The following is a 22,181-nucleotide window of genomic DNA, read 5'->3' on the forward strand; positions in this document are numbered from 1 at the left end:
ACACGGGATGCCGTTGCTACAGCTGGAGGCTTAACTTATTATGCCACAGCACTGGCCCCCAGGTGCCACTTTAAAAGCAGCCAACCAGTGTGCCCTCTGCACCCCTGCCATGTTAAAATAGATTTACTCTGGAGCTGGTGCTATGACACAGTGGGTTAAAAGCCCCGCTTAGGGCTTTTTAGTCTGCAGTGCCAGCATTCCATATGGGTGCTGGTTCAAGTCCTGGCTGCTCCACTTTCAATTCAGCTCTCTGCTATGGCCTGGGAAAGCAGCAGAAGATGGCCCAAGTGCTTGGGCCCCTGCACCCACGTGGGAGACCCAGAAGAAGCTCCTGGCTCCTGGCTCCTGCCTTCAAATCAGCCCAGCTCTGGCCATTGTGGCCATTTGGGGGAATGAACCAGGGGATGGAAGCACCCCCCCTTCTCTCTCTGCCTTTCAAATAAATAAATAAATCTTTAAAAAAATACATTCACTCCTTTCCTGTTTCCCCCAAATATTGCCTCACTACAGTATGAGTTCAAAGTCCAGAATCTTGTCATCTAGATCAGCTCCAGTTGTTTAGGAGGCTCCTATGTGTAGTTCCTGAAGAACTCATACAAGTTCTTTGAGTACAGTTCCTCCCAGTCTGAAGATCTGTGACAATAGATATAGGTTATGGGTCTGGCACCGTGGCTCACTTGGCTAATCCTCCGCCTGCAGCTCCGGCATCCATATGGGCACCGGGTTCTAGTCCTGGTTGGCTCCTCTTCTAGTCCAGCACTCTGCTGTGGCCCGAGAAGGCAGTGGAGGATGGCCCAAGTGCTTGGGCCCTGCACCCGCATGGGAGGCCAGGAGGAAGCACCTGGCTTCTGGCTTCAGATTGGCGCAGTGCCGGCCATAGTGGCCATTTGGGGAGTGGATCAATGGAAGGAAGACCTTTCTCTCTGTCTCTCTCTCACTGTCTAACTCTATCTGTCAAATAAATAATAATTAAAAAAAAGATACAGTTTATACCCTCCCTCATCTTAGCTCATTTCCTGTTTCTAAAACAGAATACCTGAGATTGGATGGTTTATAAGGAAAAGAGATTTATTTTGATTCTTGCCTCTGGAGGCTGGAAAGTCCTAGGGTAAGTGACTTCAGCTGGTGAGCATCATGTGCTGCTTCAATTCATGGTGGAAAAACGCAGGGGAAGCAGACAAGTACCAAAGAGGTAAATGAGGCCTTGTTGTTATAAAGCCTTGCTTTAGAACAACCCACTCTCAACTAACTAATCAAGTCTACAGGAGAGAACTCAGAAGAGGACATTAATCCATTCGTTGGGGTTCCCATTTACCTCCCACTAGGCCTTACCTCTCAGCACTCTTTTTTTTTTTTTTTTTTTTTTGGACAGGCAGAGTGGACAGTGAGAGAGAGAGAGAGAGAAAGGTCTTCCTTTGCCATTGGTTCACTCTCCAATGGCCGCCGCGGCTGGTGCGCTGCGGCCGGCGCACCACACTGATCCGAAGGCAGGAGCCAGGTGCTTCCTCCTGGTCTCCCATGGGGTGCAGGGCCCAAGCACTTGGGCTATCCTCCAGTGCCTTCCCGGGCCACAGCAGAGAGCTGGCCTGGAAGAGGGGCAACCGGTACAGAATCCTGCACCCTGACCGGGACTAGAACTCAGTGTGCTGGCGCCGCTAGGCAGAGGATTAGCCTGTTGAGCCAGGGCGCCGGCCACCTCTCAGCACTCTTAAAATGGGAATCAAAGATCAGCATGTGTTTTGGCAGGAACAAACCACATCCAAACCAGTGCATGCCCACCTCACCAGATACATATGAAAACAATTGGTTTTTGTATATTAACTTTGTATCTTGCAACCTTGCTAAATCACTTATTAATTTCAGATTTTTTTATGCAGAAATTTTATGGAGTTCATGACTTGGCATATGACATATGCAAATCAAACTGTCCCAAAGTAGTTCTGCACAATTGACAATTTTTTTTTATTTTTTACATTTTGATAAATTTTTTAATATGTAGAAAACAAATTTCATGAATTTCAGAGATATGATTCCAAAAATAAAATGATACTTTCCTCCCTTCATCCCTCTCTCCTCCTTTCTTTTTATTTTGATTTTTTGTAATAACATAATTTCAGTTTACTTTATAATCACAGGCTTAATGCTCCTTTAAATAAAGAGTTATACAAGTACAAAATGGAAAAACCATTGTTCCTCAGGAGTATAGGATTATAAACAATAGTCAAAATTTTTTGGCCAATTCTTTTGCATTTGTACATAGATAATCATTTCATCTACAGACAAATACAGTTTCTTTTTTTCTTTCCAAAATTTCTATACCTTTTTTTTTCCTTTTATTTAAAACATTTTTTGTTATCCTTTTGCATTAGCTAGGACTTCCAGTATGATGTTAAAAGGAGTGGTAATGTGTCTGATCTTAGCAGGAGAGCTTCTAGTTTCTCACATAGTGTTAGCTGTAAGTTTCTTTCTTTCTTTTTTTTTTGGTAGAAGCTCCTTATCTGGTAGATGAAAGTCATCTCTATTTCTGATTTGCTGAGTTTTTTTAAATGATAAATGGGTGTTTGGATTTTGTAAAGTCTTTTTTCTTCGTCTATTGATGTTATGGTTATGACTTTTTTCTTCTGTAGCTCAATGATTTGTTAGATCATATTGGGTGATTTGATAGATTATATTAGATAGTTCCCACCAATTATTCATTTATTTATTTGAAAGGCAGAGAGAGGTAAGACAGTGTTAGTTTTTCCATCCTCAGATGAGAGAGATGGGGGAGAGAGGAGAGAGGAGAGAGGAGAGAGGAGAGAGGAGAGAGAGAGAGTGTAAGTTGGTTCTTCCATTCACCGATTCACTCCCTAAATGCCTGCAACAGCCATGTTTGGGCCAGGCTAATGCTGTGAGCCAGAACTCAGTCTGAGTCTCCAACATGGGTGGCAGGGACCGAAGTACTTGAGCTATGACCTGATGACTCCCAGGGTGCATATTAGCAGGAAACTGGAATTGGAAGCAGAACCAGGACTTAAACCCAGGCAGTCCTGAACAGGGTGTGGGCATCTCAAGCTGTGTTTTAACCAGTGCACCAAATGCCTGCCCCTATTAGTTGACATTTAATGTGTTGAGCCAGCTTTCCACACCTGGGATTATACACCACACCCAGTTCTTTTTCTACCTTGTTATGTATGAGTTGCTAGTATTTTGTTGAGGGTATGTTCTTTAGAAATATTGATGTATAGTTTTCTTTTCCTGTAAAACCAGTCTTGATGTTAGGGTGTTTCAGAGGATTCTTTCCATTTAGCATATCTTCATAATTCTTTCTGGGCAGCTCTTACCTCATTGATTCTCTGTCCTAAAAACTAGCCATTTCTATTTCTTCTGCCTTTCAGTTTCATATTTCCTCAGCTTGGCATCCACTAAACACTACTTTTATTTCCCTTCTTGTACCACAGTATGGATACTCTCTCTAAGGCAGTGAGCTGGAACAATCATAGGGCTTACTTTGTTTGGTGTCCATTTCTCAGGGATCACTGTTCTTTATTGTCTGATGTCTAGTTGCATGAAAATTTCTGTTTTGTCTGTTCTTTTTTGTTTGTTTTGTTTTGGTTGTTGCAGATTGGAGTACTTCAGTGAATTATTTTGAAGCATTTCACTTGTAAATATTTTCATATGATCCATGAAAATATAAAGATTTTTAGCAATGATACTTAACTCATATGGTTGTTACCAGGTTTAAATGAACTAATAATATATAAAACTTATGGGCTGGCACTGTGTTGTAGTGCGTAAAGCTGCTGCCTACACTGCCAGAATCTCATATGGGCACCAGTTCAAGACTCAGCTGCTCCACTTCCAACCCAGCTCTCTACTAATGTGCCTGGGAAAACACCAGAAAATGGCTCTCTGCTGTGGCCTGGGAAAGCAGTGGAGGATGGCCCAAGTCCTTGGGCCCCTGCACCCACATGGGAGACTCAGAAGAAGCTCCTGGCTCCTGGCTTTGGCCTGACACAGCTCCAGCCATTATGGCCATTTAGGGAGGGAACCAGTGGAAGGAAGACCTCTTTCTCTCTCTCTGCCTCTGCCTCCCTCTATGTAATTCTGGCTTTCAAATAAATAAATAAATAAATATTTTTTAAAAAGTTTATGACAGTGTTCAGCATATTAGTGTTATAAAAGTATGTTAACTCTTATTATTCTACTGTCACTACTACATATTCTACTACTATGCATGCAAGAACACCTCTTCTCCTTCTCTAGGTAACATTGGTATTTCTAGACAAAGGTAAGGTGACTTAATGTGGTCTTAGCTACTCAGTGAATATTCATTCACCTCTGAAATAATTATGTTCCTCATTGGGGAAACCCTGTAAAACAGTGGCATAGGCAAAGAGTTTATGGAAAAGATCCCAGCGGTACAAGTGATCAAAGCCAAAATTGACAAATGGGATTATATCAATTTGAGAAGCTTCTGCACTGCAAAAGAAACACTCAGCAAAGTGAAGAGACAACCAACAGAATGGGAGAAATTATTTGCAAACTATGCAACTGATAAAGGAATTAATAACCAGATTATAGGGCCGGCACCGCACCTCACTAGGCTAATCCTCCGCCTGCAGTGCTGGCACTCCAGGTTCTAGTCCTGGTTGGGGTGCCGGTTCTGTCCTGGTTGCTCCTCTTCCAGTCCAGCTCTCTGCTGTGGCCCGGAAAGGCAGTGGAGGATGGCCAAGTTGGAGACCAGGAGGAAGCACCTGGCTCCTGGCTTTGGATCAGCGCAGCGTGCAGGCCGTGGCAGCCAGTTTGGGGGTCAACCAATGGAAGGAAGACCTTTCTCTCTGTCTCTCTCTCTCTGTCTAACTCTAACTCTGCCTGTTAAAAAAAATAACCAGTTTATAAAGTGATCAAAGAACTCAACAATAGCAAAGGAAACAACCCAATTAAGAAATGGGCAAAGGATTAAATAGGCATTTTTCAGAAGAGGAAATCCAAATGGCCAATAGACACATGAAAAAATGCTGAGGATCACTAGCTGTCAGGGAAATGCAGATCAAAACCACAATGAGGTTCCACTTTATCTCCATTAGAATGGCTTCCATACAGAAATCAACAGACAACAAATGCTGGCAAGGATGTGGAGAAAAAGGTACCCTAATCCACTGTTGGTGGGAATGTAAACTGGTACAGCCACTGTGGAAGACAGTATGGAGATAACTCACAAATCTAAAAATAGATCTAAAATATGACCCAGCCATATCACTCCTGGGAATTTATCAAGGGAAATGCAATCAGCATGTGAAAGAGTTATCTGCAACCCCATGTTTATTGAAGCTCAGTTCACAATAACTAAAATATGAATCCACCCAAATGTCTGTCGACTGAAGACTGGATAAAGAAATTATGGGATATGTACACCATGGAATATTACACAGTGGTAAAAAATGAAATCCTATTATTTGCAACAAAATGGATGATACTGGAAACTATTATACTTAGTGAAATAAGCCAGTCCTGAAAAGACAAATACCATATGTTCTCCCTGATCTGTGATAACTAATAGAGCACATAAAAAGTAAAAGTAATCTATAGAAGTGATATTGACGCTTTGAGATGCAATGACTTTGAACAGCCCTTTCTCCACTATTCAGGAACAGTATTTTTTTCTCATACTATTTGTTAAACTCTTTATTTAATATAGAGTTAATCATATGTGTATAAAGTTAACTGAAAATAGATCTTAGTAAAAAATAAGAATGGGAATAGGAGAAGGAGGAGGAAGAGAAGTGGGAGTGTGGGTACAATGGAAAGAATCACCATGTTCCTAAAGTTGTACATATATATACTTATGTACATAAATACAAGGTTTTTAGGAAAGAAAAATAAAAGGTTTCTGGGAAAAATTATGTTCCTGTCCAACCTGGTCATTATCCTGCTGTGAAAAGTGCTGCAAGAGTCTTGGCCAGTGGAGTCGTGGTCTCTTCCCTAGCTCAGCAGTGGCTGAGTAGTTCTCTCTGCTGTCTGGCCCCACTTTGGCTCATGCTGGCCTTGTGTGGTCTAGATATAATATTCTATATATTTTTTAAGATTTTATTTATTTATTTGAGAGGTAGAGTTACAGACAGAGAAAGGGAGAGACAGAAAGATCTTCTATCCACTGGTTCACTCCCCAAATGGCCGCAACAGACGAAGCTGAGCCAGTCTGAAGCCAGGAGCTTCTTCTGGGTCTCCCACATGGGTGCAGGGGCCCAAGCACTTGGGCCATCTTCCATTGTTTTCCCAAGACATAACAGAGAGCTGGATCAGAAGTGGAGCAGCTTGGTCTCAAACCGGTGCCTATATGGGATGCTGGCACTGTGGGTGGCAGCTTTACCTGCAAGGCCACAATGCTGGACCCTAGATATCATATTCATTAAGCCCTGGGACAGGGCAATAAAACTCATATCCCTCAGCTACCAAATTTCTTTGCCTTCCAGGGGGCAAACCCCAGACCCCCAGAAAGTTTGCTAGTAGAACCCTTAGCTTCCTTCTTCCAATGGGTGTATAGAAAATTCAAGATGCCTTTATGCCACGCAGGTGCCAGAGGGGTCTGGATAACTAACTTCATGTTCTCTTCCCTTCTAATATTTTTTTTCAGGTTTATTTTATTTATTTGAAAGATAGAACTACAGAGAGAGGTCTTCCATTCACTTGTTCACTCCCCAAATGGCATCAATGGCTGGAGCTGAACTGATCAGAAGTCAGGAGACAGAGCTTCTGGGTCTCCATAGGGGTGCAGAGACCCAAGCACTTGGGCATCTTCCATTGCTTTCCCAGGCCACAGCAGATAGCTGGATCAGAAGTGGATTAGCCAGGACTTGAACTGATGCCCATATGAAATGCTGGCACTGCAGGTGCTCCCATCTTCATGTTAAGGGACATCCATCATGGCAGTCTTCTGCCATAACACGAACTAAAAAATGGATAAATACCTTTGTTTTTACCTTATTCTTAAACCTGTCTAGCATATCTTTTTAATTCTGGAATTTTATCCTAGAGGGGAGAGGTTAGGAAATACAGGTATCACTGCTGTTCCTTTTTCTCTATTCTCTAGACCTTTTAGCAATTCACTAGGAACCTGGCAAGGAAGGGTTTCCATTTATTCTGTCATTTTCATTAGGGCAAAACTGCAGATGTGATAATGGGAAAGAGTAACCTCTTCTGCTGATAAGGGAATACAAGTTAGGAGATATTTTGAAAAAATGGTGTCTTTGTAAGGTTAAAGGGAAAAGGAATATTTTGGGGTAAAGAAGAGTGTGCCAATGTACATAGGAGTCAGGATAGGTTTCTCTGAGAAGATAACATCTGAATAGTTTCTAGGTTTTTTCTAGCATATATAATTGAATTCTAGGATCAGGATTGCTTGTGAATAGAAGCAAAAGGCAGGCTCATTTATGCCTACTTCTTTCTGTCTTGCAGTTAGTACATTTTGTTTTTCTTTTCTTTCTTTCCTATTTGCCCAATTTATGCCTTAGTTTCTGTATACACTTAATGTTGCTTATTAATATATAGTCCTAAATGTAGAGGTCAAAGAAAACCCAAGACTGTTTTTCTCCAAGCAACTTCGAGTACCATAGCCATCTGGGACATTTATTAAAATTGCCCCCTTTGGGTCCCACACCCTTGTCATAATTATTAGCAATTTCACTTGAAATCTAATACTGTTGAGTTAATTCCATTACTTTAAGGCAAACAACTTGTCATAGTTATCTCTTTAGCCACACGGAAGTATAAAATCTCAGTAAATGTTTGATAAATTGATTTACATAGAAGCTGGAATAGGGATATTTTCAAGCTGAGGCCTCTGAGAGCATGGAGAATGATAGTCACCCAAAACATTTATAGAAAAATGCTTTAGTCTCTGCTACCTGAGTAAGTAGACAACAGTTAGGGTAACCATTAGACTAATAGGCTGGGAATGAGATGTCCATAAGGGCTTTTGAAAAATGTCAGCATTTTCCTGGAAATGTAAATGGCCATGTGTCTGGCTGATTTTGAGGCTCATTATAAGTGAAGGTTAAGGCAAAGTTATATGACCATCTGACTGAATATTGAAGGTGTGCCCCAAACCTGCACAGAGCCCTTCTGCCAACTCAGGAGGATTTTTTTGGTTCCTGTCATTTAAGGAAGTTATCAGCCAACCACTAAGCTAAAAGAACAGACTTCAGTGGCCATATGCAACAAAGAATACAGAATTTACATAATCAGTTTGAATAGATTCCAAACAACTACTACAACAAGTAGCAACAACAGTAAACTCTGGCCATGGGAGAGAATATGATTTCCAGAGTTGCAATTTCATAGTAGTTAAAATGTCCAATTTTCAACATAAAGTTATGAGGCATGGAATGAAACAAGAAAACAGCCAACAATAAAAATTGTCCCTGAAGAACTTTTAATCAGCTACTTAAATTATATCCTCAAACAGCTAAAGGAAACCACCTCTAAAGAAATAACAAATTATGGAGGCCGGTGCTGTGGTGTAGTGGGTTAACTCCCTGGCCTGAAGTGCTGCCATCCTGTATGGGCGCCAGTTTGAGACCTGGCTGCTCCACTACTGATCCAGCTCTCTGCTGTGGCCTGGGAAAGCAGTAGAAGATGGCCCAAGTCCTTGGACCCCTGCACCTGTGTGGAGGACCTGGAAGAAGCTCTTGGCTCCTGGCTTTGGATCGGTGCAGCTCTGGCCATTGCGGCAATCAGGGAGTGAACCAGCAGATGGAAAACTCTCTCTCTCTCTCTGCCTCTCCTCTCTCTGTGTAACTCTTTCAAATAAATAAATAAATCTTTAAAAAAAGAAATAACGAATTTTGAAAATGATTTCTCACCACATTGAGGATACCAATAAAGAGAAATTATAAAGCTGAACCAGATGGATTTTCTGGAATTGAAAAGTACAGTAACTGAACTGAAAAATCCACTCATGGGGCCTAGCAGGAAATTAGAACAAGAAGAAAGAAAGCAGCAAATTTGAAGATAGGACAATTGGCTTTATTCATTCTGAGGAGCGAAATAATAATATTAAGAAAAGTGAACAATACCTGAGACCTGTTGCGTACCATCAGATTTATCAGCATATATATAATGGAAATATTAGAAGAGGAGAGATGGGAAAAGAATAATATTTGAAGAAATAATAATTTAAACCCCCAATTTGATGAAAAATTCATAGCTGCACATCTAAAAAACTCAAGAAATTTCAAATAGGATCAAAACCAAAGAGAGGAGCCGGTGCTGTGGTGTAGTGGGTAAAGCCGCCGCCTTCAGTGCCAGCATCCCACATGGGTGCTGGTTTGAATCCTGGCTGCTCCACTTCTGATCCAGCTCTCTGCTATGGCCTGGGAAAGCAGTAGAAGGTGGCCCAAGGACTTGGGCCCCTGCACCTGCATGGGAAGACCTGGAGGAAGCTCCTGGCTCCTGGCTTCAGACTGGCACAACTCTAGCAATTGTGGCCAGTGCGGGAGTGAACTAGTGGATGGAAGACCTCTCTCTCTCTCTCTCTCTCTCTCTCTCTCTCTCTGTAACTCTGACTTTCAAATAAATAAATCAATCTTAAAAAAAAAAAAACCACAAAGATATCCACACCTAGACACATCATAATGAAATCACTGAAAGCCAAATAACAGAATGTTTAAAGCAGCAAGATAAAAGCATCTCATCACATACCAGGGGTCCTCCATGATATCATGCACTGACATAGTCACACTGCTCAAAGGAAAAACCTCAACTGCAATGTCCATGTCTGGCAAAATTCTTCAAAAAATGAAGAAGAAATAAACCTAAACTGTGAATTTGTTGCAAGTGGACCTGCCTATAACAACGTCTAAGGGGAGTACTTCCGGTTGAAGTAAGGGTGTACCCAAAACCATGGTCACAAATAAAGAACAGGGCTAAAGTTAACTACAAAGATTGGTCTAGCACTGGTTCATGCTGGGCCCCAGAGAAAGGAGGCTGTCTAGTAATCATCTGCTTCAGGACAAGAAGAATGAAGCCATACTCTTCTCTTTCTCCACTTCTCAGGAGCCCTTCACCCTTTTCACATTCAATATAGTTTTTTTGTTTGTTTGTTTTTTAAGGCAGAGGCACAGAGAGAGTGAGCGAGAGAGAGAGGAGGGAGGGAGAGAGGGAGAGAGGTTTTCCATCCACTGGTTCACCCCCTAAGTGGCCACAATAGCCATAGCTGAACAGATCTGAAGCCAGGAGCCAGGAGTTTCTAACAGATCTCTCACGCTGGTGCAAGGGCACAAAGACTTGGGCCATCTTCTACTGCTTTCCCAGATCATAGCAGAGAGCTGGATCAGAAGTGGAGCAGCTCGGACTCAACTGGCACCTATATGGGATGTAGGCACTGCAGGCGGCAGCTTTACCCACTATGCCACAGAGCCGGCCCCTCAATATATAGTTTTAAAATAAGTTTGGTGAGATCTTTTCACCATGCTCTTTCTACTTGAAAACTAGGCTTAATGTTATTAGTCATCAAAATACAAATTAATGGGGCCAGCATTGTGGCATATTGTGTAAAACCACTGCCTGTGATGCCAGCATCCCATATGGGTGCCAGTTCATGTCCCAGCTACTCCACTTCAAATCCAGCTCCCTGCTGATGGCCTGGGAAAAGCAGTTGAAAGAGGGTCCAAGTGTTTGGGACACTGTCACTCATGGGAGACCCCAATAAAGCTCCTGGCTTCAGCCAGGCCCACTATTGGCCATTGCAGCCATCTGGGGGGTGAACAAGTGGATAGGAAAATGTCTCTCTCTGTCTCTTCCTTTCTGTTTGTAACTCTGCTTTCAAATAAATAAAACAAGCACTTAGGCCATTTTCTCTCATGTGGAAGACATGGAAGAAGCTCCTGGCACCTGGCTTCGGATTGGCTCAACTCACTGTTGCAGCCATTTGGGGAGTGAACCAGTGGATGGAAGATCTTTCTTTCTCTCTGCCTCTCACTGTCTATAACTTTACCTGTCAAATAAATAAATAAAAATAATAGTTGATTCACAACTGGATTTTTTTTATAACCTTTAAAGGAGAGATGTGTCATTTGGGGGATCCTTTGCTAAATAAAGTCCTCAAAAAACTTTAAAAATAACATATGTGTCCAATGTTTTTTAAACTTTTATTTAGGTCATGGAAAAAGATGAAAAATTCTTTATCTTGGGAAACCATTAGGGGCTGTGGCTGTGGCACAGGGGTGTTAAAGCCTAGGCCTGCCGTGCCAGCATTCCATATTGGCACTGGTTCAAGTCCCAGCTGCTCTACTTCTGATCCAGCTCCATGCTAGTGCACCTGGGAAAGCAGCAGAGGATAGCCCAAGTCCTTTGGCCTCTGCACCCAGGTGGGAAACCTAGAAGAAGCTCCTGGCTCCTGGCTTTGGCCTGACCCAGCCCCAGCCATTGTGGGCATTTGGAGAGTGAACCAGCAGATGGAAGATGTCTTCCCTTCTCTCCCATTAATTCTGACTTTCATATAAGTAAATAAATAAATCTTAAAAAAAGAAATAGAACTATGCTAGTCAATCTAGAAACTTTTCTATGTATCCTTTCCAAAATTAATTCCCTCCTTTCCTCCCAAGCGATTCACTAGAAATTGCTTCTGGTGTTTCTTTAATAGTTTTATGGCCGCAGTGTGCACACCTAACCACTATTGTTTAGTTTTACCCATGAAAAATAATTTGATGCATTGCACACATTTTTTCTACCCTGCAGGTTTCCAAATGCTCCAGTTCTTTCTTAACCATATTAGTTTTTGAAGAACCAGGCCATTTAAGCCTTCAAGTTTATTCACAACCTGAATTTTGTAATTGAACTGCTGATTTCCAACATGTTCTTTTGAATTCTGTACTTGGTATAAATTGGCAGTTGAATCCTGGGGCTTAATATGACTCGAAGGTCTGATTTGGCAAGGCTATCTATAACATCTGTTTTGTGATTTAGCAGCTGTTGAGCTCAGTGAATAGACTCTTTGATTTGTGGGATCTTGCAAAATTAGGTATTTTAATTCTGATTTCTTTTCCATATATTTGCTGAAAATGCTTATAAAAAGATAACATCCTTGCGTCTACTGTTCAGTTACCCAAGATTAATAAATGTTCATATAAGGAAGGCATGATGAATACTTGATTCTTTCCCTTTGTTTGCCAGTTTTCAAAATAATAAATTGATTTCTTATCACTCTTCTAAGAGCTCAATTGGATAAGTTTTTATGTATTAGATTAGTATTTTTATTGAATTCAAATGTCCCCCTTGCTGGCCACTGGAAGCTCCTGTAAATTGGCTCCTGAATACTTTTGCTATGACCCTGCTGGTGTCTGATAGCTTCTGTGCTACCTGGTATGACAAGCTGTTACTGACTTAGCTCAGGTGAGGAATCAGTCATTTCAAGTTGTCCTTGTTTCTTTTAGTTTATTTTGGTAGTTGCAATTCAAAAGCATGACTATAGGGTTCAATATCAAGCCTGTATCATCTTTTTTCACACTGAGAATCATTGTTGTGAAGGATACATACATATATATATATATATATAATTATTCATTTTCTTTATCCTATATTACTCTATAACCATCATTAAGATTAGTGAAATAATTTTTTGCATAGACTCTCCCATATCCTCCTATATATTTAAAAACGTCTACATTGTCAAGTATATAACTCTTATGTATATTAGTTTTAAGTTATTTAGTTTTATTTCTATAACAGTTATTTACTTAATATCATCCCATTCCTTTATCAGTGCCTGACTAATCATTTTACTTGTCTAAAGCTCACTTTTTAGTAGAAGTGGCAACTATGAGCTGCCACCTATTTTTGTATGATCTGCAATATAAGAATGGTTTTTGTTTTAAGATTTTTAAATTGTATATATTTAAGATATGCAGCATGATGGTTTCCTGTTTGTATACATAGTGAAATGATTACTGCAGTCAAGAAAATTAACATACCTATTAACTCCTCATTTGTATTTTAGGATTTTTCACCTAGTTTCGTTTTAAATGTTGTTTATGGGTTTTTGGTTTTGTTGTCCGATTGCTTTGTTTTTAGGGGATCATTTGGTAAGATTAAAAGGTGCTGATTAGCTAGTATACCACAGGGATTATAAAGGAAAGGGTAGAGAGATCAATTAGAAGAATATTGCGGCCGGCGCCGTGGCTCAACAGGCTAATCCTCCGCCTTGCGGCGCCGGCACACCGGGTTCTAGTCCCGGTCGGGGCACCGATCCTGTCCCGGTTGCCCCTCTTCCAGGCCAGCTCTCTGCTGTGGCTAGGGAGTGCAGTGGAGGATGGCCCAAGTCCTTGGGTCCTGCACCCCATGGGAGACCAGGAGAAGCACCTGGCTCCTGCCATCGGAACAGCGCGGTGCGCCGGCCGCAGCGCGCTACCGCGGCGGCCATTGGAGGGTGAACCAACGGCAAAAGGAAGACCTTTCTCCCTGTCTCTCTCTCTCACTGTCCACTCTGCCTGTCAAAAAAAAAAAAAAAAGAAGAATATTGCAGAAATCTAGGTGAGAGATAGCATAGGCTTGGATTAGGTATCAGTGGAGTTAGTGGAAGTGCTCATATTTGGATATATTTGGACATGTGGTTGCTAAGATTTTCTCATGGATTGGATATGGAATATAAGAGAGAAAAGTTGACATGTTTTCAAATTCCTGAGTGAAAATTTCCTTTGTGATTTTGTGAGTCTCACTATTGCATGGGCTAAAAAAGAATGCTATTTATCAATGAAAATTGAAAGATGTGGAATAGTTAGGTAAGGAAATATAAGTCATACTTAAATCCACTCATTTTTAACATCCTAGTGTGAGTCTATGCATAAAAATGTGCATATTTAACATTTTTACAAAATTGAATTTTTGGTACATATATTTTCAAATTTCTTTGACAAGACATAACCTGAGCACTTTCTAATATTGAAATAACCTTTGAAAGCATGAGTTTTAATGAAATCTAACCATTTGAATTATGTGCTCTTTCACTTTTTTTGCGTATCCATTCCATCCCTGATGTTTTAATTGGAAAATTTGGTTTCCTGTAGTAGTTGCTGAGTATTGTTATTCAGGCCTGTGGTTTGGCAGGCAGCTTGGCTGTAGTGTTTGAGACTTGTGGAAGATCCATGCATAAAATGAATGTCTTGGAGGATTATATTCACCTCAGTCATTTACGATTTTAGACTTGAGGCAATGTGGCTGCCTGGACACTTGGAATTAGGGGAGAACTTGCTGATTCACAAGTATCTTGCCATGTTGGTTCAAACTATGTGTTCTGAAATGTCAGTTTGTTGTGCTCTATGTTTTGAGATCCTGATGAGCTAGAAGGTTCTGTAATGGTAAGTAGTTCATACCTTAGTACACTTCTGGCCTAAGTGTTAGTTAATTTCCCAAAAGAAAGAATGAGTAGGGGAGATTTGATGAGCTCCACTTGCAGGTGTTTATCTAGAAAAGAAAATCAGGCTCTCCAGACCAGGTCCATTTCTCTCTAAATAATTATGTTCTTTTGAACAAGGGCTGGCAAACATTTTTTTGTAAAGAGCCAGATACTTTTGGCTTTGCAGGTCAAACTCTTCTGTTGTCAGTATTGAGCTTTGCCATAGTAGAGCCATGGCAGCCGTAGCCAGTGCAGAACCACACAGGTGTGGCTGTGTTCTAATAACAATTTATTAACCAAACAGGCAGCAGCCCAGATCTAGGCCATCATTTGTCATCTCTTGCTTTTGAAAATATTTTTGGAACTGTGTCTACCTGTTATTAAGTTATTATCTCCAATCCCTGAGGTTCATAGTTTTTTGGAGTACAAAGCTGGATCATACAGCCAGCCCAGCTTGCAGGTGTGCATTCTCCCCACTATGCTTTGCTGCCTCTTAGAAAAAGGCAAACTAAATAACTAGAGCCCATGGGAAGAGAGGAAAGGTAAGCTTCAAGAGGTGATTTGGGAGTAAGAGTAACTCTTTTTTTTTTTTTTTTTTTGACAGGCAGAGTGGACAGTGAGAGAGAGAGACACAGAGAAAAGTCTTCCTTTGCTGTTGGTTCACCCTCCAATGGCCGCCGCGGCTGGTGCGCTGCGGCCAGCGCACCGCGCTGATCCGAAGCCAGGAGCCAGGTGCTTCTCCTGGTCTCCCATGGGGTGCAGGACCCAAGCACTTGGGCCATCCTCCACTGCGCTCCCAGGCCACAGCAGAGAGCTGGCCTGGAAGAGGAGCAATCAGGACAGAATCCGGCGCCCCGACTGGGACTAGAACCCGGTGTGCCGGCGCCGCAAGGTGGAGGATTAGCCTATTGAGCCGCGGCGCCGCCAAGAGTAACACTTAAGACTTTGAGTGTAGAAAGCTTGTGTGGTTCACCAACCAGACTCTGATTACCTTGAAAATCGTGACTGTCCTTTCTTGTTGTCATTTTCTGTTTTAATTATCTATCCTTATAATTCAACATGTCTCTTTTAAACCTGATAAGTGCAACACTAAGTAAGCACTATTGTTTGTTCTCCTCCTCCTGACAACATTAGTGTGTTCTTGGCTGCCCTCCCTTGCTGTTCTGTAAACTTACTAGGTTCTTCCATACTTGTAAAAGTTGATGTGGTCTTTCAGTGAGGGAGATATCACCTGAGGCCACACCCACCCTCATACACACAAACTACATTTCCTTAGGATATGGTCTTAGATCAGGGTTGATAGATTTTCCTCTGTGGGTTGGCAAGTTTAACTGCTGCTTGTGATGCCAGCATCCATATCAGAGTTGCAGTATGATTCCCAGCTACATTAGACCAGCTCCCTGGTAATATTCCTTGGAAGGCAGCTGAAGACAGCCCAAGTACTTAAGCCCTGGCTGCACACATGGGAGGAACCAGATCGAATTCCTGGCTTTGGCCTGGCCCAGACATGGCTGATGTGATCATTTAGGGAGTGAACCAGCAGATGGAAGATTCTGTCTGTATGTCTCTCTCTCTCTCTCTCTGTGTCATTCTGCCTTTCAAATAAATAAATCTTTAGAAATAAAGACCACTGAGCAGGCGGTGGGGTGGATGTTGTGACACAACAGGTTAAACCATTACTTGGGATGCCTGCATCCCTTATTAGAGTGTTGAATCCAGTCCCAGTTACTCTGCTTCTGATCCACCTTCCTTTTTTTTTTTTTGACAGGCAGAGTGGATAGAGAGAGAGACAGAGAGAAAGGTCTTCGTTTTTTGCCGTTGGTTCACCCTCCAATGGCCGCTGCGTTGTGCTGATCTGAAGCCAGGAGCCAGGTGCTTCTCCTGGTCTCCCATGGGGTGCAGGGCCCAAGCACTTGGGCCATCTTCCACTGCCTTCCCGGGCCATAGCAGAGAGCTGGCCTGGAAGAGGGGCAACCGGGATAGAATCCGGTGCCCCAACCGGGACTAGAACCTGGGGTGCCGGCGCCGCAAGGCGGAGGATTAGCCTGTTAAGCCACAGCACCGGCCTTCTGATCCACCTTCCTTCTAATGTACCTGGTGAGGCAGCAAATGATGGCCCAAGTTGGCCCTTGAACCCATATAAGAGAGCAGGATGAAGTTCCAGGTTCTTGGCTTTGGTCTGGCCCAGCCCTGGCAGATGTGGGCATTTGGAGAGTGAACCATAAATGGAAGATGTGTCTTTCACTCTCTGTCATTAAGCCTTTCAAATGAATAAATAAGTCTTTAAAAATTCATGTTAAGTGAGGATGATTGGAGATGAAGCCATACAGGAAAAATATAGAGTGAAGGGAGCAGTGGGCTAAGTGGGGTCCTGGAGAAATATTTAAGAGGTTAAACCTGGAGCAGATGGTCTCACCTTATTTTTGCTTGCCTGTTCTTTTAGGAGTAAAGCCCCTTTGAGAAATTCCTCATTAGATAATGATTATCTGCAATGAGAGGTCAAATACTTAAAGAAAAAGTCTTTCCCCTCTTTTTTAAAATACTATATTTGAGGGGCTGGCTCTGTGGCGTAGCGGGTAGAGCTGCCGCCTACAATGCCAGCATCCCATATGAGCACTGATTTGAGCTGCTCCACTTCTGATCCAGCTCTCTGCTATGGCCTGGGAAAGCAGTAGAAAATGACCCAAATCCTTGGGCCCCTGTAGCCAAATGGGAGATCCGGAAGAAGCTCTTGGCTACTGGCCTCGGATCGGCGCAGCTCTGGCCATTGCAGCCTGTTGGGAAGTGAACCAGCAGATGCAAGACCTCTCTCTCTCTCTCTCTCTCTCTCTCTCTGCCTCTCTTTCTATGTGTAACTCTGACTTTCAAATAAATAAATTAATCTTTTTAAAAATACTATATTTGAGTCACTTATGTATTGGGGTGTAAAGCTTTCCTAAGTTTTATAGTCATTTGGCCAAAATTCAGATTTAATTTAAACCAAGATGTTATTTCATATTATTTTTTATCCTAAAGTCACTAGTTATTTAGTCAGGTATAGTGAATGTAATCCCTATAGGCTTAAAGTGAATTTACAGGCCAACACATAGAACTCATTTATCCTGTAATATTGATTCCTGTAATATTGAAAGTCATAAGCAATATTTATTTTCTTTAGAAAATGGTGTTCTCTAGGAAGTCAGCAAGAAACAGAACAAGTGAATATTTTACATTCTTAGTGGTTTGCAGCTGGCTATTTTCCCTCAACATTTTATTAGGCAACTTTTCAAACATACAGGAGAATAAATATACTCACTAGCTGGATTCTGCAATTAACATTTTACTTACTTGCTTTATCATGTATCTGTCCATCTGTCCCCCTTGTCATCCATCAATTCATTTTTTTGTACACTTGAGGTAAATCGGGAGCTTTTCTAAACTTATCTTTGCTTTTTTCCCTCTGGATATTGTAACTAAAGTGCGAATACATTTTATGTAGGTGTTTTCAGCTGACCATTTTTGCCGTTTCTAGAAATCTAGAAATCTGAGATTGCCAATACTCACTGTCAAAATATTTTTTTAATTATTTATTTATTTTTTGACAGGCAGAGTGGACAGTGAGAGAGAGAGACAGAGAGAAAGGTCTTCCTTTGCCGTTGGTTCACCCTCCAATAGCTGCTGTGGCTGGCGCGCTGTGGCCGGCGCACCGTGCTGATCCGATGGCAGGAGCCAGGTGCCTATCCTGGTCTCCCATGGGGTGCAGGGCCCAAGCACTTGGGCCATCCTCCACTGCGCTTCCAGGCCACAGCAGAGAGCTGGCCTGGAAGAGGGGCAGCCGGGACAGAACCAGCGCCCCGACCAGGACTAGAACCCGGTGTGCCGGCGCCGCAAGGCGGAGGATTAGCCTAGTGAGCCGCGGCTCTGGCCTGTCAAAATATTTTTTAATGGAGCTGGTATTGTGGTGCTGCCACCTCTGATGCAGGCTTCCCATATGGGCACTAGTTCGAGTCCCAACTGCTCTATTTTTTTTTAACTTTTATTTAATGAATATAAATTTCCAATGTACAGCTTATGGATTACAATGGCTTCACCCTCCCATAATTTCCCTCCCACCTGCAACCCTCCCCTCTCGTGCTCCCTCTCCCCTTCCATTCATATTAAGATTCATTTTCAATTCTCTTTATATACAGAAGATCAATTTAGTATATATTAAGTAAAGATTTCAACAGTTTGCACCCACATAGAAACACAAAGTGAAACATACTGTTTGAGTACTAGTTATAGCATTAAATCACAAGGTACAGCACATTAAGGACAGAGATCCTACATGAGGAGCAAGTGCACAGTGACTCCTGTTGTTGACCCAACAAACTGACACTCTAGTTTATGGCGCCAGTAACCACCCTAGACTCTCGTCATGAGTTGCCAAGGCTGTGGAAGCCTTCCAAGTTCGCCGACTCTGATCATATTTAGACAAGGTCATAAAAGACAGGGTGAGGATAGTAACCAATGATCCTAAGAGTGGCATTAACCAGGTCTGAACAATTATACAGCATTAAGTGGGGAAGAGGACCATCAGTACACACAGGTTGGGAGTAGAGCCATTGGTGGTAGAGTTTATGATTATGAAGGAATGAGGCCCAAGTGCGCTAGACAGGGTCTAGAACAAAGGACAGAGTCATTATTAGAGGAGCTAAGAAAGGTGCTGTCTAAGCTACAATTAAGTTTTCTGATTGAGAGGCAAATAGAACCTGACAGAAGGGGCTTGATAATAATCTGTTGGGCTTTAGGCCTTGTAAGTTAAGAGGCCCAGACCTATCTATCTCTTCACATGGGGTACATCCTAAGGGAGGTGTGAACCTCCTAGGGGAAGGCACTCTGTTGACTTTCATTACTTGGCTGGCCTGGGAGGAGAGCTGGCCAGGTAAAGGCAGGTGGCATCTCTAACAAGAAATTTACAGTTCTGCCTGCAATGTTGCTGACCCTGCTTGGCCGTCCCTTCAGTTGCAGTGGTCACTTTGGAAGTTAGGCTGAGTGAAGGGCTTTTCAGCTTAGAGCCAATAAGATCTGTGGCTCTGACCTGAAGTCCTTCAACTTGTTTGGCTTATTGGAGATATTTGGTTTCTTCACTGTGGTGTTTTTTCTTGTTATACTATGGCTCTATATTAAGTGGACTGTCTGCTTTCGATGGAACCTTAGAGGCTTGAGATGAGTGTGGCCTGAGAGCTCTGTTTGGTTGAGGGTGTGCCAAAGGTGACACTCCCAGGTTAGGCGTGGTAAATCTCTCTTTCTTTCATTCTTTTTTTTTTTTTTTTTTTGATTCAAAAGGGAAGTAATTCCACACAGCTAAACAGAATTGGAGGTAGTTAGCAGGCGAATGATATACCCACAGGAGCCAGAGATTGGAAGCTCTTTCCCAAGGACCACACAGGGAATCTGTGCTGCCCTCAGTGTGGGCTCAAATTCTCCTGCAGTCTCCCACTGGGTTGCCAAGTTAGATCCTAATCTCCTGTTATTTCACCCGCCCAGAGTCAGGTTTTTCTGCTAGGCTCAGGGCTAGTGCAGACCTGAGGTCTCCCTGCTTATGACATATGTCCAAAATGGCTCCTGCTCTTTGTCTTGCTCGCCTTTGAGAGGTGAGCGGAGAGAGAGAAACTCGTGTCTGTATTGGTCACTTTTTTTTTTTCTCTCTCTCTCTCTCTTCTAGTTAGCCTGGTGAACTTTTCCCCATGGAGCTTCAAGCCTCGTTCCCTCTAGTCTCCTCTTTCCGCTTTCCCGCTGGTGTCTCAGGCTGTTGAGGTTCGGCTCACCTCACGTTCCAGGGCTGGTGTGTTGAGTCTGCCGCTGGTGTCCTGAACTTGGGCTCTCACGCTTTCCACGCAGGTCCACTGTGAATCACTAGTTCCGGAAGAGTTTCCTCTGCTGTTTCTTCCCCTACTCTTCCTTGAACCTGCAGTATCTCCACTTTAAACTGTCTCTTCCCGGACTATCAGCGTGCTCCCTTCCTGTTCCGCCATCTTGCTGCTCTCTCCAACTGCTCTACTTTCAACCCAGCTTCCTGCTGGTGCACATGGGAAGGCAGCAGAGGATGTCCCAAGTCATTGGGCCACTGCATCCATGTAGAGAACAGATGGAGCTGGCTTTGGCTTGGCCTCATCCCAACTGTTATGATCATTTAGAGAGAGAACCAGTGAATGGAAGATGTCCTTCCATCCTTTTTAAATAAATAAAACAAATCTTTAAAAATTGTTTTTTAAAAAGTCTAATAAATGGTTTTAAACCTGATTGGTGCTCTCTTTTTTCATTTGCTTTATTATCCAGTCAATTATAATTTTTAAAGTTATCAAATACAATTTACAGTGCTCTTTAAATATATTTTTAAAACTTTTAGATCCATATTTATTCACATTATGTTGTTTTCAGAGTGGAGAGATCTACAGACCAAGTCATCAAGCCAGTCAATGTGGGAGCCCTATCCAAATGGGTTGGGAAGATTCCTCCAGATGTTCTGCAGGACATGGCAGTGATTGCACCCATGCTTGCCAAACTTGGGTATGACCCATATGCCAATCCACCTAACTATGGAAAGCCTGATCCAAAAATCCTGGAAAACACTAGAAGGGTAAGTGAGATTTTTTTTTTAAGTGACTAAGAAAACTAGATAAGGAACTTGAATTCTGAATAGTAATTTTTCTTGCTTTTTTATTATCAGAAAATTATTTTAAATTAGAAAAACTTGATTTTGTAGAATGCTTTATTTTCAGAAGTCTTCCACTGCATTTTAAAGATTACTCTGGTTCTTTGTAAGTACTGTTGGGACAATTCCTTAATCACTTTTTCCAATTTCTAGGGATGGTACTCACTGTTGGGAAGATTTATTTTTCATAATGGATTAAAGCAGATTTGCATAAGTACCAAAATTATTAGTGACCTTATTTCTAGTTTCTTTTTTTTAAATCAAATGATTGCTTTTAAGCGTTTGTTTAGATTAGGTATAATTTTTTGACATACTAAGGCAAAACATTGGCTACATTAGAAGAATTATTAAATAGGTACAGTACCTTATCCCTCTGATTTAAAGTTAGCATTAAAGTAAAATTACAGCTTTTATTTTAAAAAGTTAAGCTCACATCTTTAGAATCTATTATTTATTCTGAAAACTGAAAGAGCTAATTTGAATATATACCAGTTGAGTCTGTTTCATGAAGTCATACTTTATGCATTCATTTTTTCTTATAATAGATAAGTAACATAAGCTTACCATTTTGATAGGTCTTCTTTTTTAAAAAAGATTTATTTACTTAACTGGCAGAGTGACAAGAAAGGGAAAGATAAAGGAGAGAAGGAGATCTTCCATCTACATGGCTTACTTTCCAAATGGCTGCCAGGCCTGGAACCAGGACAAGCCAAAGCCAAGTGCCTGGAACTCCATCCTGGTCTCCCACACGAGTGGCAGGGACCATCTTCCTCTGCCCTCCCAGGCACAGTAGGAAGAAACTGGATCAGAAGTAGAGCAACTAGGACTCAAACCAGCTTTCATATGGGATGTTAGTATCACAGGTAGCAGCTTAACCTACTGCATCACAACGCAGGTTCCCAATTTAAGAGTTTTTAAGTGTATAATTTATTGGCATTAAGTACATTCACATTGTGTCATCACTATCCCATCTCCAGAACTTTTTTTATCTTCCCAAATTGAAACTCCATACCCATTGAACTATAATCCCCTGTTACCTTCTTCCCACAGTTTGTCTGTTTCCATCTCTCTATATATATTCTTTTTTGAAACTGCAATTAAAACATGACAACCATGTTAACGTGTGTTCATGGG

General features: G+C 41.9%; 1 protein-coding gene across 2 annotated transcripts in view; it reads left to right on the forward strand.

Moving 5' to 3' along the window:
• Positions 1–22,181, forward strand: part of TPST1 (tyrosylprotein sulfotransferase 1) — a 144,543-nt gene that overhangs the window by 69,948 nt on the left and 52,414 nt on the right. For both annotated transcript variants that reach the window (XM_062180393.1, XM_062180392.1), the window contains exon 3: positions 20,774–20,972. In XM_062180393.1, coding sequence (XP_062036377.1) covers positions 20,774–20,972 — 199 coding nt within the window. The remainder of the gene's footprint in view (positions 1–20,773; positions 20,973–22,181) is intronic.

This window comes from Lepus europaeus, chromosome 21 (genome assembly GCF_033115175.1).
Source record: "Lepus europaeus isolate LE1 chromosome 21, mLepTim1.pri, whole genome shotgun sequence".
Classification (NCBI taxonomy): Eukaryota; Metazoa; Chordata; class Mammalia; order Lagomorpha; family Leporidae; genus Lepus; species Lepus europaeus.